This window comes from Anomalospiza imberbis, chromosome 2 (assembly GCF_031753505.1).
Source record: "Anomalospiza imberbis isolate Cuckoo-Finch-1a 21T00152 chromosome 2, ASM3175350v1, whole genome shotgun sequence".
Taxonomy (NCBI): domain Eukaryota; kingdom Metazoa; phylum Chordata; class Aves; order Passeriformes; family Viduidae; genus Anomalospiza; species Anomalospiza imberbis.
This window is the reverse complement of record NC_089682.1, coordinates 98,272,801-98,293,331: the sequence shown is the minus strand read 5'-3', so window position 1 is coordinate 98,293,331 and position 20,531 is coordinate 98,272,801. Positions and strand designations below refer to the sequence as shown.

The 20,531-nt window shown below is 37.4% G+C and overlaps 1 protein-coding gene across 18 annotated transcripts in view; it reads left to right on the top strand.

Annotated features, from left to right (window-relative positions):
* The window catches only part of MYCBP2 (MYC binding protein 2), a 174,040-nt gene that overhangs the window by 12,985 nt on the left and 140,524 nt on the right, over nucleotides 1-20,531 (top strand). For all 18 annotated transcript variants that reach the window (XM_068182394.1, XM_068182403.1, XM_068182407.1 and 15 more), the window contains exons 2-3: nucleotides 10,276-10,351; nucleotides 18,088-18,303. In XM_068182394.1, coding sequence (XP_068038495.1) covers nucleotides 10,276-10,351; nucleotides 18,088-18,303 — 292 coding nt within the window. The remainder of the gene's footprint in view (nucleotides 1-10,275; nucleotides 10,352-18,087; nucleotides 18,304-20,531) is intronic.

Genomic DNA, 20,531 nt, shown 5'->3' with positions numbered 1-20,531 from the left:
TTTGGCAGAAGCAGTATCTTATTTTCCTATCCTGCTTGCAACTGTGCAAAGAGGAAGGGAAGGTCAAGCAACTGCTGCTTCATGGAGGTATTTTTCATGAAGTATTTTACAAAGTAATAGTTCTCTTTTCAAAGATACTCTAAAATCCAGGGATACTAACCAGTTTTTGCAAAAAGCATATTTTTCCTCAGGTGTTCTGTAGATTTTGTTGCCAAATTGAAGTGAAAAAATTTAGTGTATTTATTTCTTCAGAAATCAATATTCTTGGATTTTTCTATTTGTGATTTGTAAAATGTTGGTTCAGTTTGTGATATAAGTATATGATATAGCATATACTTGATGCATGTTCATTTTGTAATGCTTGCTAATACTTAGTTTGGCATTACACCGAGAATTTATATATTTGTATGATAGGTATTTGTGCGCCAGGTTTCAGTTTACATGTACATATTTTGTTCTCTGTCAACTGTTTTATGGCCAGTTCTTTTGGAAACTTGATAGGTATTACTGTAGGTGATATGAAAAATGACACGTTAGAAAGCTCCTGTAGCTGTTGTTTGTAAGCACATATTTTGTTTATCAAGACAAGAACAGATTGGAGGTTTTGAGTGATATTTATTTTCCTTCTTTATTCTTGCAACCTACTGACACTGTTCCTCCCTATGGTTGAAAGTGTCCTGGATGTTCCAGCAGTAGATTGAAGGAGATAACTGTGTTGGCTACTTAGTTATCAATGGAAGGTATCTGCAAGGAAGAGAAGTTAACCATGGAAAGCCTTAGGAAAGTTCAGTTGCACGATGCTTCAACTCCTAAATGTCATGGAACATTTGCTGGGTCCTCTTGACTTGTGCCACTTTGACACTAATTGGTGGATTTGTGTTGGTGTGAGTTAGATGGAGAAACACAAAAGCAAGGACAGAATCAGATGTTTGGTGTAGGCTGGACCTAATATTAGAGCCATTTTCTGAGCATCTCCCATTTTAGAGTTAAAGATTCAATGCTAAAGCACATACCTTAAAGCGATGCATTCTGTATGCCAGCTTTGTAGAAGGTGGATAGCATTTTGTTTAGGTGAATTATTTACTTTGGGTTACTTTATGGGGCTTTTTGTAAGGCTGTTTCTCATTACACATGGTAGAATTCTTGGCAGCTGAAATAACAGTGCTGAGATTATATTGAGATAGAAGAAATCAAAGTATTTTATTTGCAAGGACACAGTACATACCTAAATATGGGAGATGTTGTATGTAGAGGCTCTTAAAAGAAGTACTTGCTTTCAAAAAAAAGTAACTGTCCAGTTCATAGAAATAGAGAATGCTGAACCCTGAAGCTTAGATACACGTGGAGTGGTAGCAAAGTAGGGCGTATGCAAGCACTAATTCCAGTATGTTTTACAGCAAGGTTTGTTGGTTGCATTTTGTCACATGGTACCTCTTCATCTCCTTGCCAGCATGCAGCCTCTGTGTCGTTTTATTGATACTCAGTTCTCTGGTCATAAAACCTCTTCTCCATCTATAGGTTAGGCAATTGAAGCTCTGTCCACTTCCTTTGTTCTGCTTATCATTGTCAACTCCTTCATGTGAGCAGTTGCTTGTATGTTCCAAACTTCTCTTGAACAACTTTTCTTTGTTTCCTTTTGGCTATTTGCCAGTTGCTTCTCAGTTATTGACAGCAAGTTGGGATGTACTTTAAAGTAAGATAGTCCCACAATTTTGAGATCTCTTCAGATCTTCTGAGCAGCCTTGATAACTGTTTTTTCTTTAGTATTCCCTTTCCTTTGTTTTGAAGCTCTTATAGTTGAACTTCTATGGCAATGAGATGAGTGTATAGTAAGTTTCTTGCTGACAAGTGAACTGATACTTATTAGCTGTAGTTCTCTGTGTTTAAGTTGCCTTGAAGCTAGATTACAAATTTAAAAGCTGTTTTGGAGCAATTCAGAGGATGGAGTAAATGGCTTGGCAAATATGGAAGTCCTGCAGAGGCTGCAGTTGCTTTTTAGGTTACTTTTCATACCAGTATTGTTCTTTGTGTGATCAAGTGTCAGATAGATTACTTGTTTACAGAAGAGAAGGAAAAAAACCTTTAAAATGCACGTTGTTGTATTTCGTTAGAAGAATTCCTTCTGGTTTTCTGTACAACAGGAGAGTCTGATGCAGATCTGATGTATCTTATTATAGCAGATCAATGAGTATATCACAGCTCCCACTCCAGCCTTGGGCCTGCACCAGGAAGCATGCAGTCAAGAAGTGGGCCTATGGGAATCTCGTAAGATTTATCAAGGCCAAGTGCAAGGTGCTTCGCCTGGGTTGGGGCAGCCCTTGCTATTAACACAGGCTGGGGGATGAACAGATGGAGTAGCCCCCCACAAAGAAGGATTTGGAGGTGCTGGTGGGTGAGATGCTGGACATGATCCAGGTAAATCCCCATTACAGGAAGGAATGGACTTGTTGGAGTCCAAGGGAGGGCCCTCAGGATGTTTAGAGGGATGGAGAACCTCTCCTGTGAGGAAAGGCTGAGAGAATTGGGGTTGTTCAGCCTGCAAAAGGAAAGGCTTTGGAGTGACTTAATTGGGGCCTTTCAGGCATTTTATAATTCTATGATTTTCAAGCAAGTGCAAGTAAGAAAAGCAACATCTATTGCTCCTGTTGTGTCATTGTCTAGACTGTATCCTTCCTCAACTTGAATTTTTAGGTGTGTTGTCTTCAGCCTGATGATTTGGCTGCCTCTGTTCTAGATAGAACAACTGTAAAGTAGATTTAAAACTACACAGGAGCCCACCCTGGAGAGATGCTGTGGAGTGGCTGTCAAGGGGGAAACCTGTGTGAAGAGGTAGTAGCTGTTGTTCTGCATCTGGCTCTGTCCTAGGTCCTGAACTGTATTATCTCCCTCTCTCTCTCTGACAGTCTCAGAGTTGGAATTGAGATTGTAGATGAAAAAGTTAACAGAGGATGCAAAACTTTAGAAGATTAGATATACTTAAGATTGCAAATGTTTAGCTTCAGAAAATCCCACTACCAAACCAGTAAGCAAAAATGTTAAACCAGCAATGAATAAAAAGCACCTCATACGAGATTATACATATTCTGTAAAATTATAAAGTGACTGTGATTCAGAAGTAGCCATGCTACTGCTGTAGTGTTGCAGAATTTTATTTAAAATTATGAAGAGATTATTTTATGTAGGAAACCTGAAGTAATTCTTGACCATTTCTTTGTATTGCAGGATTGTGAGACTCCTTCTTTTTTTTCCACTTCTGTTTTTTTCTCACTGTTTTCTGAAAAAGGACTGGTTACTATGAGAGAATAGTGAAATTAGGTAGTAGTGAGGTAAATGAGCTATGACTTTGGCACTGAGCTGAGACTGCTTAATTGTCAGAAGACTCATTTTTCCTCAGACTTGAAAAAAAAGCAAGTGGTGGAAAAAGAGAAAGATTAACTGATTTTTCTGTAATAAAGATATGAAAATAGCATTTAATTTCCATAAAGACAATTTAGAAAAGACCTCAAAAAGAGTTCTCTAGTAGGATTTCATAGGACGTGGTGGGAGTGTGATCATTGGCATAATTCTCCAGGGAAAATGTTTGGAATGCAGTGGAATTTAACTAGAATCATAGAATATGCTGTGTTGGAAGGAACCCACGAGGATCAATGTCCACCTCCTGGCCCTGCACAGGACCACCCCCTAGTGTCACACCATGTGCCTGAGAGCATTGTCCAAACACTCCTTGAACTGTCAGGCCTGGTGCTGTGGCCACTTCCCTGGGAAGCCTGTTCCAGTGCTTAACCACTCTTTTGGATGAAGCACATTTTCCCGATAGCCAGCCTAAACTTTCCCAGACTCAGTTCCATGCCATTTCCTCAAGTCCTGTCCTGGTCACCAGAGTGAAGAGATGTGTACCTGCCTGTCCTCTTCCCCTCATGAGGAAGTTGTAACTGCAGTGAGGTCTCCCCTCAGTCTCCTCCAGGCTGAACAGTGACCTCAGCTGCTCCTCAAGTGGCTTCACCTCCAGACCCTTCACCATCCTTGTGGCCCTCCTTTGGATGCTAACAGCTTAATGTCTTTCTTACACTGTGGTGCCCAAACCTGCCCACAGCACTCGAGGTGAGGCTGTCTCAGTGTAGGGCAGAGTGGGACAATCCCCTCCCTTGCCTGGCTGGTGATGCTGTGCCTGATGTACCCCAAGACATGGTTGGCCCTCCTGGCTGCCAGAGCACTGCTGGCTCACGATTAGCCTGTCATTGACCAGGACCCTCAGTTCTATGATAGACCGGGAAATAGAAATGCTGATCTTTTGGGCTTCTTTCCAGACACTCTTTTTACTGATTCTAGAGTACCTTCCATTTGACAAGTTATGTTTTAGTTTTCCAGGTAACATGCCATGTGCACAGGCTTTCTCTTAAAAAGTCTTGTTAAAGGTCCTATACAGTGCCCATGTTGGTTCATCTGCACAGAGAAGCTCTTGATTGTTGCATGTAAGCATATTCTCTGTTGTGCCCTTCTTAATGTACCTGTGGGTGTTGGTTATAGCCAAGAAAGTGTGGATCAATTCAAGTGACTGGATTGTCTTAATGCAGGCATATATTTTAAGTGTTATAAAGTAGTTTTCATCCCTCATTCTCTTGTTAGCTTTGTGTACTGTTGTAGGTTGATTATGCTGACTAATTCCCATAGAAATTGCTCTTATGCCTGATTTGATGTCTGTTTGCTGATCCAGATGGTGAACAGATGAAAAGCTCAGTATGTCTCTACTTGGAAGCATAATCAGAAACATGGCATGACACCAGGAAAAATGCAAAACTCAGAGTAAGAAAAAATACACTCTTTTCACAATGCAGAAGCATGTGATTGTACAGTAAAATTTTACTTTGTTTTAGAAGCAAATGTTGAAGATCACAGAATAGTTGAAATTAGAAGGGGCTTCTGGAGACTATTGAGTGCTCAAAGTAGGATCAACCAAAGCAGGTTGCTCTGAACATTGTCCAATTGTATTTTCAGTATCTTAAAGGAAGGAGAATGTGTAGCCTCTCAGGGCAACCTCTTCCAGTCTTTGACCATTTTTACAGTTCTTAGCTGTAATTGGAACTTCCTGTTTTTTGTTTTTTTTTCTCCATTGTCTCTTGCCCTGTCACTGGCTATTGCTTAGAAGAGTATGTTTCCATCATCTTTGCTCTCTCCCATCAGATGGAGGTGGATATATTCACATGGAGGCTATTCCACTCCCACCCTACCAGGTTTTCTCTTTCCACAGCTAAAATATCTCTGCTTGGTTGGTTTCTCCTCATACGACAGAACCTGCAGTTCTTTAAGCATCTTAGTGGCCTTTCTCAGGACTCACCCCAGTCAACAAATGTTTTTTGTTCTGGGGCACCCAGAACTGCTGGTGATATTCTAGATACAGTGTTGCAAGTTGTGTGTGGAGCATGAGTGAAATCCCCCAAGCTGCTGGCGTTGGAGAGCTCTTCTGCACCCTTTTCTCTCCAGAGAACTGTATCCTGTGGATTTGTCAAAGACTCATGAGCAACAGGCTGTTCTTGACTGATGAAGTCTGTTCTTAGGCAGTCTAGGGTTGTGATCCTGCTTTTGTCTTGCTCCCTTCTTTCAGGTTCCTGAACTTCGCCTGCACTGCCACTGCATCCAGTAAAATGATGCTGTGATGAAACACCCTCAAACTTGATGATGAGTAGTAGTGATGAGTGATAATAGGTTGCTGTTGTGGTGTCTTTGACAATCTGACCTTGGGATTTCACTTTGGGATGTTCAGAAGCAAATGCTTCCTGCATTTTGTCTAACCAAGCTGATCACCAGCAGCAGTAGTTCACCTAATGGAGGAAACAAAAGAATTGTTTGATACCACAAAGCTGACTGTTTCATTTTCAGTATTTACTGAGCGGCTGCTGCCTCGTAAGCAAATTTCCACAAGCCCTTGAATCCTTAAGCTAACTGTGTTGAGTATGTACTTACGGAAACAGAGTAACATAGATATATTTGTCATTTATCTGAACGCAGCAACTCTTGGCTAGGCCTGTCCTGTCAACAGTATACTTCTTCCTAAAGATGGGTAGCCCTTGAACTAGAGCAAGCAAGTTTAGACAAATGCATTGAGTTAAAGTTACTTGGAAGTTTTAAAAAACAGCATGTGTTAGCAGGTGGTTTACTAAGCTCACAAATTTTTCAAAAGTTTACTCAAAGTTCAACAGCAGAATGACTGTGTCTAATACTGTACTAGCTATTGTAGTCTTTGGTATCATGTTTCAGAAGCAAAGATTTTAGGTCAGACAGCACTTAAATAAGGCTTTTGTTGTTCCTTTTCTGCTTCAGCAGCAGAGACGGAATAATATTTTTCCACTCATGATAAACACACTTCCTATAACATATAGTCTAGAAGATCTTATGCGGGTGTAACACTAACATAATGTTAGTCCATGTTGAATAATTCAGTAACAGCATTGAGGGGAGGAACACACACTCAACATGTAAAGTTTCCCTCTCAAATTTAAGCTTATCAATTACAGTTCAAGACTGCTGCACCTTGAGGGAAGATGCTCTGTTTGCATTTCTTCATCTCTTTTAAACAGAGTAAGAGCAATGGTATTGAGACAACTGAACAGTGTTCTCCTAATAATGCATCAAATTGTCCATGTACTAGCTATTGGTACATCTGGTTTAGAACAAATTAATGAAAGCATGCTTTTACTCCTCCTACTAGAGATGCTACAAGCTTGATTAGAAGTCACAATCATGTAATTTAAACAGCTGTTTCACCTATATTAAATTGTCAAGCAACTGGTTATGGCCCACCTTCCCCTTTCCCCTCCTTTTTTTTTATTTTTGCCTTTGATTTGAGGTTATTATTTCATATCCCAGGTTTGAAGATTTTTGGTATTTATTTTATTCTCAACAGATTTTTCTGTAAAGGCTGTAAAAGCACCATTCACTCTTTCTTTTTGTCCATTTGTCGCAAGTAATTTTTGTCAAGGTGTCTTTATGTTCTGTGCTCATTTGACTTGCACTTGCTTTGTGATCCAGTTCAAAACTTAGTCTCCAGTATTTTGAAGCAGTTAGCAGAAAGCCTGCCTGAGATTTGCTGAAAATGAGTGTTTGTTTTCTGTGAGCTATCAGTGGAAGCTGATTGTCAGGGCAGAGTACCAAGACCTTTACAAATGACAGCTAGCAGCAGCTTACAATTGTTAACCAGCAATATGATTAATAATTTAGCTGAAAAATCCAGCTGAGCCATATCAGATCTTGTTAATCTTCAGGTAGTAGAGGAGTTGTGGTTATAATTAACGCATGTGGTTTCCAGCAGGAAATTACTCATAATCTGCTTAACATTGTTTTCCATGAATATATTTGCCCATGTTTTTCTGAATATTAGAGCAGCTTAGTGTTTTGGTATATGGTTTTAGTGTCTTTTTTTCTGAATATTAAAACATCTTAGTGTTATAGTGTATAACAGTAGAACTGTGAACAATCATATGTATCTTTGTTACGTGCAGATACATTGTGAATACATTAGTGTTAGGTGTAGTTATTGTAGGTTACTCAGAACTATTTATAAAATTAGTGTGATGAGGTATTTTTTATTAATTAATTGCTTACTTGTTCTGAAGGTTTGTTTGGATATGGAAGAAAGTATACTTCCCAACTCCTTGAGGTTTCATTTTTAGAAAGTATAGGGACATAATTGTGGATTCGTACTGTGGCGTTTCTATCCCAAACTGTTTCCATGTAAAATTATTCAAGCCCAAAACTTGCTGAAGATAAAGACTGCCACAGTGGAGCAGTAAGACTGTGCTGCTGTTTGCAGCATCTTTAATGGTTGTTGTATGAATGAGGGAGATCTTAGCACTATCAGTAAACCCGTTGCTGATCTTTCCTGTTTGCTAATTGGAAAAAACATTGTGTAGGTGTCATGACAAATGAAGGTAATCTGCCAAATGGCAGAGGTTTTGTTAATGTGGAAATGAGCCCAATCTTGGGAGGGAAGAGGTTTAATTTGGGGTTTTTTCAGATGTATATGTAAACACGAAGAAATACTTGCAAAAATTAGGGGGACTGGTCCGGTGAAATATTTACAAGATGAAAAAGTGTTTTTAATGTTTGCAGACTGTAACAAATTTGGAGAGTTTTCAATTATTTTGGCAGGAAGGATTAAATTTGAAATGTCTTGGCAGCTTGAATTAGTATATTTTAAAACAAAAAGAAAAAAGCTATGCTTATCAAGTTGTCTGTGGTAAGTGCAAATCGTACTGTTTTTAAAAGGCATAATTATTTGCACAGATAGAAAAAGAGCATTGGAAACTCAATTTCAAGGTTTGCATGGAAATGTTTTCATGCTTTTCTGCATTAAATAGGTCTCTTATGCCATATTGCTGTGGAGCTGCCAAATAATACCTGGAATGCAGTTAAAATGTGACCTTGGAGGTATATGAGACATTTCTTCTTCCTCTTCCTAACAACAAACAAGAAGTACTGTTTTCAACTTTGGTCAACATGGTTTACGTGTGGTATGGACTGAGAGAGCCCAGAAGATACTTTGATCAGGACTTTTAAACTGAAAGTTAGGGTGTGAGTTTCATAAAAGGTTATTAAGTCCAGAGCAGAAGATTGAGTAGCTACAGAATGGAAGGGGCTGCACTGTTCTTCATGTTTGACAGCAGAATAAGAATTAACTGCATTAAATGCTAATAAGAAAATGTGTCTAATTAAAGAAAAATTAAACAGTGAGTTAGACTATGGAGTTTGATTGCTGAAATTTGAGGAGTAAAGGTTATATGAAGGTTTTTTTTCCCTTCTTAAATAGCTTATATACTGTTACCTATTAAAATTTCACTGTTGGGGGAACCTTGAGCAGTCATCTCCATTCTCTTTCTAAGCTTTTCTGGGGATTCTGAGGGAATTCCTGCTCACTGCTCACTGAATAAGTTCTTTTAACTCCAGGATAATGGTATTTGTTCCTTATAAGCAAAGTGGTGAGCTGGTTTGTTTCTGCAGGAAGTGTCTTGAGGAACATACCTTCCTCTTAATATAGGTCAAGAGGGGGAAAGTGGTGAAAATTCTAGGAGGCAGCTTTCTTGGCATACTCTGCTGGAATTCTTTGTTTGCGCTTGTACTCTTGCTGCTGGTTGTTGGTCAGGCTTCAGTGTTTCCAGCTTTCAACTACTGGACCATGAGGCTTCTATATTCTTGCAGTCTGAATGCTGTACATGACAGTAACCACTATGCTTTTAGAACCTCAACCTTTTTATTTAGAACAAAGTTGTTGGAATAAAATATTAAGATTCTTCTGATTCTCAGTCTTTTACTGAAAATGTAACTTCTCACTGCCTGTGATTTTTCAGATGTAATAGTTTATTTTTCAATTAATCTGAACTGTAAACTATTTGGGTAAAGTTTGTGGTACAGAGGAATGTTAGTAGCTTTTGCTTGAAGTCCTATATAAAGTAAGCTGTATGCTGTGCAGGTAACATATGACATTTTTCCTTTTTTTTGGAGGACTTATAACCTGAAAAACCAGTAGGTTGAAAAACATGCATTTCAGAGTAAGCTCAGTCATGGTGACAGAACAAGTGTGTATGTATATGATGTCTTTCTTGTATGATATATATATTTTTTTCCCCAGGTAATACAATGGATGAGAGAATGTGGTAGGAATGGATGAGAGGTGTGGGCAGGAGAGGATTCAATGAGCTTAGAGAAGTGTGTGTTAGCTAGATCCTGTAATGTAAAGGGATGGACATTAAGTATATAAACTTAGGGTGGAAAAAGTCCAAACGAGAGGTAAAGAAACGGCATCAGCTAAATCTTCTGTTAAATTATATATTTTTAAGCTTACGTTTTGTCTTGGAAGGCTTCAATCTTTGTGTGATCAAGACTTCACAAATCAATGTTCTGTTCTGTACTAACAGGTTGTTTTACTGAGAATTGTCAATAATTCTAGCTTCTAGCATTGCTCTGGCGCTATGAACTTGTAATAGAAACAATAGGGCAAGCCAATAGAAAGCTCAGGGACTTTTTTCTCTCCTAGCATATATTCTGCTTAAATTTATGAGAGTAAAAACCCATAATTCAGTGGAACATTAGGAAAGCATAATTTTAAGTGCTTTGTATTCTGATTTATACTCTGAAATTCTACCTGCAATTATTCCCTTTGCCTATGAGAAAAAAAAAATTAGAGCACTTCTGAAAATTTTTCCCTCTGTGCTTTTTACCATGGAGTATGGAAGGGAGTTTATTTATTTTGTTCTCATTGGCTTTTTTTTTTCTCTTTTTCAGAAGTAAGAAACTTTTTAGCAAGAAAAAGTTGAAAAGAAAACAGAAGACTAAATTGAAAGTAAAAACACGCAACAAGGTAAGCCTTTAACTAACCCGACAAAGTTCTGGCTCAAAAATGACAGTAACTTCAATTGAGAGAAATGCAAGAACACCTAAGTGTGCCTAACAATGTGGTTCTTTAGAGGAGTTAATAGTAGACCAGTATTGTCTGTTTACTGTATCCTGTGTGACTGTGATACCAATTTTAACATTATTCAATTGCTTTTGGTACTAATGTTTAACAGGAAATAGTATGAACAGTGGTTTTAGTTCTCCAGTTCCTAAATCCTAAATGTAGCTAAACATATTGGTCTTGGAGGTAAATTTTGAGATCTGTGTAGCAGACAGAGACTAGTGCTGCAAAGATTTGGCCATATTGGCTAAAGGAGAAAGGGAGCATTCTAAGGACTCCAAAGTTACCTCTGGAAGTTACTCCATAATGGAAAATGTAATAAGCAATACCTAAATGTTTCTATTAATGTTTTCTCCCCATCTAACCCCTGCTTTCAATTGCTTTAAATGCATGGGAACCATACAGTGAATTTAATAAAAATGTTTGCATCTTTACTCTTCAGAGAGAATAAATTTATGCAGAAGCAGTGCTATTTTAAAATACTGCTGTGCTGCATTCTTTCTCTATTAGAGAGCTATTATTTCTCTATTTAAGCTACAGTCTTGGAGGGATTTTCATGAAGGCTTACTGCAGGCATGAAGGCTTGTAGTCAGTAAAGAGCTCATTTTTGGAATGGTTCTGAAGGACAGAACCACTGAAATATCCAGTGAAAACACTTTCTAGTCAGCTGAATGTCCTTATAATACAAATGCACTGTAGAACCACTTGGCCACCTTATCCCTATTTGCCAAACCTTGTGTAGTTACTCTATCTCAAGACAGATGGCTTTGGGAGGGTGAAGCAAACCCTCTATCTATTCATTTGGTATTGACTTTTTGGAGACTTACCAGATTATTCTGCTTATCTCAAGTAGTGCAGCTTCAGATTATGGTATAGAAAGAGGTTATCTTCATATCTGTTCTCAGCACTGTACAGTAAAATATTTGTGGTCCAAGCAGAATTTCTCCGTCCTTTCTTCAGTTGCTATAAGATGTTTTGGCTCTGTCCTCTCCATGACTTTATCAACCCACTATCAGTAAAGAAAACCAAGTTAGAGATTTGAAGAAATATCACAGAATGTAGTTAGTTCGTGTGTTCTCTCTGGTGACAGAAACTTGGGCTTTTGAAATAAGATAACTCTTTGGCTTTGATCATCGCTACACTATTAAGGGACGCTTGTCTATCTGGTTGGTGGGGCCCTAGTTCTACTGCCAAGTAGAAAGTTAAATACAGAATGGCTGTTCACAAGCTTAGCAGTCAAATGTAGTTCTTAAATTTGCTTGTGTTGGATAAATGGAGTGGAAGGATCCTTGGCTAAGACAATGTGAACACACAAAAGGCCTAGTTCTTGTGAGTAGTTATGGATATGGCACTAACTGATAATCTCCTCACCTCCTCCCTATGGAAGGTTGTTCTCAAGATTTTTCTTGGGTTTAAGTCATTTTCTACTTAAGGCATTGAGATTTGTATCTTTGAAAGTCATAATGGGTTTTTATTATGTCTTTTACTGATGCCATTATTCTGGACAGTGTCTGAGGCAGACCAGGGCTGACCATCAGAACATTGGTCTTCATTCTGAGTGACTCGGGTATAGAAAGGCACTCCAGCTTATTGCAGCATGATAGCAAAAAATAGTGCATTTACTGAAAAATGTAGCAGAGAAGGGAAAGCTAAAACCAGCTTCATATCTTGAGATTATGAAACTGACCAAGTGGGGTGGTTTTGTTTATTGGTGAGTTTGTAGTTGTTCTTTTGTGGGAGATTTTTTTGGTTTTGTCTTTTTATATACTTTTCAATGCATCCCAATGCTGCTGTGGCAGAATCAGCACAGAGATTATTTTTGCACTGGAGTGTCTGAAAATGGATGTGGCTATTGTCAGGAAAGTGTGAGCTTCCATTTGGAAGCTTTAAAGTAGAGCAGATTGAAAAGTCTTTCACTACTGGACATTCTGAACAGTAGAGTTTGTGTGCATCAGTTTATTTTTTTGGAGAAACAGGGTCTTTTAGTCTGAACAGAGATGGAAGCTTTCTCTTAATATACTTAGAGACAGGGAGGACCTTAAATCAAGAATAAGATGAAGGAACCCAAAAATGTGTTATTTATATCCTGTGCTTACCTAAAATGATTGAGTAATGGAAGAGGAAATAACTTTAGAAGAGAATTGTTGAGCAACTGGAAGAAAATTATTTCCACCATTTAAGCATTAAATGTTAGAACATTTTAGGTATAAAACTAATTGGTGTTTAAACAGTTCAGTAGTTTGAGCCCTATTCTGTTTCTAAGCTGGGCCGTACTATGACCACTGGTCTTTGAACTATCACTAATTTTTGGGACTGTGGTTTAGTATCTATTTTTAAATGGAGGTATAAAGGTTTTCCATGTGGTGCAGTCTGCTTTGGCTTTAGAATTTCACTGTTGACATAAGTGACTTTTACATAGAAAACAAGTATCTGATTGTTAGACATGGGTGTAGCACCTTGGATTCCAGTCCCTCCCTGCCTCCTCCCCCTGTTTGTTTGGTTTTTTTTTTCTTTTGGCAAAGAATATTGCCAGAAAATTGTAAGGCCATGTAACTTTTCCCAACTCTACGAATATTGCTGCTAACCACCCCGCCCCCTTGAGACGCCCTGGATATTTTCCCCCTTTGCTGTTAATTCTTACAAGTGCTGCTTAGGACACTTGGATTGAGAGAGACTTACACAGAAAACCATAGTTCACCATCTTTTGTTTTCATAATGTTATTTGAAAAATACCAAAAAATTGGAGTCCACCAAACACAGTTTGTACTGGAAATGATTGGCATCTACCAGTTTATTTTATGCAGAACTTTTAAGCTATGGCTTTTTTAGCTTTTTAGAAATGGGAGGAATAAAACTTTAAGGGGGAGGTTCATGCAGCAGACAAATTCATTTTAAGCTAATGAATAGATGTATAAAACAGATTGACTAGGATGAATATTGTCTCACTAGAAACACATGTAGGTTCTCAAATAATTTGGCATTGTTTTCAATGGCTTTTGTATTATTTGCTCTTTCAACCTCAAGAGGGCATCCCTTTCTAAGAGATCTTTTGATGGTCTGAAGAAGAATTGGGTGAACTTCTCGTCTCAGTGTTACACTGAGATCAGATGGTTATTATAACCTGACCCATCTTTAACAGCAGATTAACTTTCCTCTCCTAGAGTATAGTCTATTTCCATCATATTTAAGAATAAATTATTACCACAGTCATCTGATTCAAGAGGAAGAAGACAAATCGGTCAGCAAATAAGCTAAGCATGGGTTTCATGTTTAGGGAAAACAGTTTCTTTATGTGTGAGATGTGTAAAGGAGACCAGAGGGTTTTGATTTTTCCCACTCCTTTCCTTGAGTGTAACGGAACATTACAAAAGGCTAACTGAGAAGAGCAATTAGGAGTAGGTTGCTCTTATCTTTTGAACCAAGCCTGTGCTGTTCACCTCTCCTACATAATTCATTCTTCCAGTTAGCAGGGACTATATGTTTACAAGGACAAGCCAGGCATCAGGGTGTGAGCATCTGCACTTAGATCTCTCTGTCATAAGAGTCTTACCTTTCAGAAAATAAAAACTAACACACAAGAAATAAAATCTTCACGTATTAAAACTGTCTTCACCAATTGTGGATATTTAAGTTTTACAATGTATTTTTCACCGTGTATTTTAATTTAATAAGGTGAACGTTTAATTTTTGGTGACACCAAGTGAAATAGCAAAGATGAAGATTCAGAACATCCCACTGTTGCTCATATGAAAACTACTGAATCAAACAGCATAATTCTGTTTTCCGGTCTGTAAGCCCTTCTTTTTGACACTGGTAGCAATTTCATTTTCCAAGAAACCAGATGCTTTAGGAGGAAAGCTAGTATAGAAGCTATTATCTCATCTTCTGCTTAGGCACTCGGGGAGCTGAGTTTGTAGTCAAATTTAATGAGCACTTTGGATTGCAGTATTCCAGCAGCCATTAAAAACTGGACATTCAGAGGCAGAGAAAGTGATTGCTGATCTTCACCTTATTCACAAGTGTCACATGAATCTTGGTACTCTTAACACTATGAAGACAAGGTGTAAGGTGTTGTTTCTTTCTGAAATAATTTATCCTATGGCTCAAGAGCAGTCTGTTTGGATTATTAATTCTAGATCTGTGCAAAATTAGTAAATTGCTTTAGTGAGTTCTTAGAAGTTGATTAACATTTTGGTTTAATGTTCTGCTGTTTTGGCAATGTAGATGTGTTTTCTGCCAACATGAAATGCAGTATCATTAAGAGAATTGTAAGTTAAAGTAGACTTTATTAGTTTGATAAAAGAATTAGTAAGTGAGGTTCTGCAGGTGTTGGTTAGATTTTCTTACTGATCTATTCTACCTCAAAATTTTGAGTCCACAGCAAGATTGTACAAGTGGTATCATGAGTCTCATAAATTTGGGAAAGTTTTTATGACTGTAGAATGTATTGATTAGCTGCAGAAAAGTAAATTTCAGGTGATGATGGGATGAACTTAAATCCCAGTTTTCTGATTTGTTCAGCGTATCTGACCTTAGTGAAGTTAGGAATCTGTTATCTGGAAAGGAAGAACACTTGTTTCATATGGAAAAAACTTCTGATGTCTGATTTGAATGCTTTCCTCTACCACTGTTGAAGAGAAGAAAAAACAACAAAAAAAGCTGATCACTGAATGAGCATTTCCATTAGAGGGACAGGAAGTTTTACTGGGTTTTTTTTGTTGTTGTCAGCTCCTTTCTTGCCTTATGTAAAGGAAATCTAAGAGTGTGATGTTTGTAGAACTGCTTTATTATATACATCCACTTTTGAACAGATGTTTGTTTCGAAGACCTAGCAACTATAAGTATTAAACCCCTTAGACTTAAGCAAATCCTCACAAATCACATCGGTGTTTATTACCTTATGATGAAGTTTCTTGAGGATGTTGTGCTTTACTGAAGTCTCGGTAGGAGATTGGTGTATGCAAGTATTGTTCATGCACTGTTGTAGAAGACAAAACACCAAATGCAGAGATAGAATAGTTAAAGTTCTTACTGGTTAATAGTTGTGAAGTATTTGGAATAAGGAGTTTATTTCTGAAAATTAGTCAGCTTGTTTTTAATAGGTAAAAAAACACATTGATTTTATCTTGCACTGTAATGTCTAAAATTATCTGTGCTGGTTTAACAGTTTGGCCAGTCTGTTTTAAATGAGATTATATGAGCTACAGAACTTAGCCTCTTCTGGATCAAAGACTTAGCTGAGCTGACAAGAAAGAATTAGAATGGAAACTCTTCACAGAAGTTACAATTACAATATGTGGTATTAACTAGATAAGTGAACTTTCAGATAAATATCTGGAGCCTCTGAAATATCTTTCTCTTCCTGTAACTGTCAGTAAAAAAACTTTAGTAAACTAAGTTTACTGAGGAATTTAACCTGTGCCATTCAACTGAGCTATCTTTAAAGCTGAAAGGTTGTGCTATGTATCTGCCATAACAGGAGCTGCAAAAACTTTTGGGGTAATGTGTGTGCATACTCGATGAATAGAAGAGTTACATCTTATAACAATTCAATTTTTTTGTGTCAAACTTCAAAGTATGTAGGAGCTCGTTATCTGTGGGGTCAATCCAAATTTATTTTGATACAATTTGATGCTGGAATAACATGTGAGGTTGTACCTTGCCTTCTTGCACTGATTGATATTGTGGGGTTTTTAACCGGAGCTTTACTATTTTAAAAGATACTAATATTGAGCAAGGACTAAACTTTGTTGTCTTTCAATCCCTAATGGCAGAAGTTCTGTTGAGCTAAAAAAACCGTGCCAAACTTGAGTATGCGTGTAGGAAACTTTTCCCAGCTTTTTCTTTTTCCTCTTTCGTTATCGTGATATTTTTGTGTGTACTGCTACCACTGATGTAGGTGAGAAAAAGTAACACACTTTTGATAAAATAGGCTGCGTAGTAAAGCATTGTTTCTTAATGTTCTAGCTTGCAGTAACTTTAGTAATAATGGAAAGGAAGGATAGGCAAATATATAGCAGTACAGTCAGAATAATATTGCAGTAAAAAATGGGGACTATATGAACAATGAAATATTTTAAAGTAATTTTGAATTTTGTAAATATTTTGTAACATACGGTATTAAAAGGGCTAGCTTAGAGTCTTGTGTTATTTCTGGTGTCTGCACATACATTAATAAAAATGTATGTGCAGACAAAAGTGTTTTTGATGTAGAAAATTGTGACAACCATATTATAGAAAAATAAATCACCCCATTAAAATATTATCCACTTCACTGTTTCTCAAATCTTTTATCTCTCCTCTGCTAGTTTAATGTTCTCTTTCTCATCACTGCTCTCAGTGATGTTTCATATCACTGTAGTATAATTCACTGCGTAATTTCATGCCAGATGAATGTGGCAATGCACAGTATTAATACTCTATAAACAAAGAAAACCAAAGAAAGACAAAAAGCCTTCACTCTCACTGTGCCCTTCCTCCCCCTATCCCTCAAGAATACAAGAAAGAAATAAAAAATGACCTTTGAAGTTAGTCATGACCCTGAGTCTCTCTGGCCTAATAATCCCCCACATTTTGCCTTGCATGGTCAAGCAAATTTGTCCTGCACTCTTAACCTGAACCTTCTCTCCTTACATGGTCCTTGTGCCCTCTGTCTACAGCAAGCTATTACAGAGAATTGCTTCCTCCCATATGCCTGAAATCCAGTTTTCAAAGCCTGTGCTGATACCAGCCTGGTCTTTGCTACTACACAACCAAATAGAAGATGTAATCCTGACTGGGAATTAATTGTTGTGGAGTTTTGTTATCTCGAGTCAGTCATATCTCCTCTCCCATCTTAATGTTTTTTTAAAAAATATTTTCTCTTATTTTTCCAAGTCCAGTGACAGCGTCATGAAGGCTCCTTTGTGTCTTGGCCAAGGCTGACAGTAATACACCAGTAGTAGGTACCAAGGTGGGCCATGGTAGTGGTAGTTTCTCAGAACAATTTCCCAGCTCATACTTTGTGGCTCAGGGCTTCTGAAAACAGAATGGTGTCCTATTAAGTCATAGGCCTTGATTTCTTTATTTAGTAATTAGTCCATTAGATTATTATTCTCAAAACTATTATCTGCAGCATCCTGACAGGAGTTTTTAAACTTGTCATCAGTTTTCTTCTAATGACAAATCAAGTGGGTTTTCTTAATTTCTAGTATGTGTTTAACAAACATCTTAAATTTTTAGTATTTACCAGCAGGTTAAAACGAACAACTAGAATAACAAGGCATGCATTTAAAAATTCAATTATAATTAAAACCTTTAAACCAGACTGCTGTTGAGGAGATACAGCTTGATTCTGCTGTTCTTACCACTGTGGCACAGGTTTGGACCATTCTGTAGCCTCAGCTGCTGTCATGTTTGGTCCCAGTGTTCTCATCAAGTTATAAGAGGTAGAGGCTAAAGCTAGAAAGAATCTCTTGAAATGTCTTCCTCTTCCTTTGTTCCCTGCCTGAAATAAACCTGGTACTTCAGCAGGAAAGTTGTCTCCAGTTTGGAAATAATTTGGTCTGTCACAATTGAGACTATTGAGATTATTTATATTTAACAAAGCTTGAAACTTTATTAAACTAATAAACTAAATTAAAACCCATCTTGTTTTTCAGACTGAAAACCTAGAGAGTACAATAACCATACCAGATATCAGATTACATAGCAATCCTTCAGCTTTTAATGTTTACTGCAATGTCCGCCATTGTGTGTTGGAGTGGCAGAAAAAGGAAACGTCTGTGTCTTTGGCCTCAAAGAACAGTGTCCAGAGTGGGGATTCGGACAGTGATGAAGAAGAGGAGCCCAAAGAGCCACCTATTAAACTTCCAAAGGCAAGTACCTGATACCACTTAAAGGGTGCCATGAATGTCGTCTAAGGCTGGTATGTTCTTTTTGAGGATTAAAGCTGGTGTAAGCCAGCTACTTAAAACACTGCTGTAGTTTTATTTGTAGTCTCTCTAGTTCAGAATCACTTGATGAAATAGGATGATCTATGTACCTGTCCAAATTAAAGTCAAGCATCAGGTAAACTCAAGTTGCACTCCTTTAAAAGTGTTGGTACTTGAACACCTATAGCCTCGAAATCTACACAGAAATGATGCAAATAAGGCAGCTCTTACATCTCTGTTGTGTTGCTAGCTCATAATGGTAAAGGGTGCTTTTTTTTTTGCTTTGCCCTCCAAAAAGAGTAAGTCCAATAATGGAAATAATTTGGTGGAATGGTTCCTAAGATGTTTTGCCAGGTATGCATGTAATTGCAGTAACTGTCAATTATTCTTTCCCTTTTTTGGCTTTAGTGCCCTTAGTGGTACTGACAGCTCCAGATTCTAATTGCATGTTAAGATTTTGACGCTATAGTTGAACAGTTAGTGGTTTTCTTATTAGTGATTGCTTCTGTGCTTATAGTAGGATTAATGGTAGAAAGTCAGAAATAGAGGACTTAATGATTTTTTCCAGTTTGTTCACTTGTTTTTTACTATGTATTACGAAACTATGCATTTAGTTTTGTTCATTGCTACCTTATCAATGCTATGGATTGTGCTTTGTTTTGTTGTTCTTCTGAATCTAAAAGGCATACTCAGGTTAACTTCCCTTGTTTATAGTTGGTCTGAAACCAGTAAAAAAAGGTGGTTGCAGCTGTAGCTGTGTAGAATGTTTGAGTGGCTTAGAAACCTAGGATTTTATAGATGATTGCATTTAGATGTTGTTATCTGAGGGGCAAAGCTGGCACTCCAGAGAATAGTGGTGGCGAATTGCAGAGAAGCATAACCAAGTCAGCCAACTGAAATTTCACGATTGATGATTGCAGAATATGTGGTTGCTAGAAATAAAGTCAGCATGGTTTATGAACTGCATCTGAGTGCTCGTGGATTGTATCAAATGAATCAGCAAGTGCTTGTAGATGCTTAATTTTAAGTAAAAGGCAATGTAGCTATTAGCATTTATGGAGAATGGAATGACATTTTAAAAATACGTTGGAATTGAAAGAGGGTCCAAGAAGGATGAGATATGTCAGTGATATGGATAGAAGACTTGCATGTGGAAACCAAAACATTGGTATTAGACAGTTTATTACAAAGATGGTAGCTTAGAAAAATTGATAGGGAAACTGTATGTAACAAACTTCTCAAAATATAAAAATATTGAGAGATTTGTTACATTCAGTACGGCAAATATAGGTGAAAATCAGTATGTTTTCACACTGCTAAATTTTAGTAAAGAATCTACGAAAATTGAGAATTTTTGGTTCAAAAATATGTTTAGATGTCTGATACAACCTCAGTATTTTTCATAACTATCTAGGTAATATAGGGCTGTTTAGGTCACTTGGAGGTACACAATTGGGCTTGCATTCACGCTTTTGAAAAAAGCATCTGCTTGGAACTGTCTCACATGTAGTAAAACTTCTAGGGACTGACTGTGTAAATGTCTTGGTATCCTGGATACAGGTGTCTGTCTCATGGTAATGAGCAATATTGTGTAGGGCTTAGTTTGTTAACTGTAAATTACTATCAGAAATTCGTAATTGTTATTAAAAAGAATACTGAGGTATTTTGATTTTGACAGTGAGGTGAAAGATTAAAAAAAAGTGTGGCTAGGCTTTGTGCTTTTACAGATTCTTCAGAGTATAGTCCCTGGTGTGTTGGTGGTTTTCTAGCTGTTGAGAGTAAGTTGAAAACATTCTGCATTTTTGTAGCTTAAGGTGACTTCAGGTGTTCTAATGAAGTGTCTTCTTTCAGATCTTAAACTTGAGGAAGTCAGGTTTGTTAGAGCCTTTAAGTAGAATGTATTTTGGAATCAGAAGTTGTCCTATGCAATTTCTATAATAAGGTTGAGAATAGTTGTTTTTAACATTAAGAGACAGACTTTGCTGCTCTTCAGATACTGGCACAAAAAAAAAATGTGTATTTCAGTTGTGTTCAGATAGTTTAGTAACTTGCTTTGATAGCTTTATATTTTTGATTTCTCAGGAAATACTTGTATGTCTGACATACTTATTTGCTACCTTATTTATTTAGTATCTTAGCTAATGATGAGGAATTCTCTCTACCTAAAATGG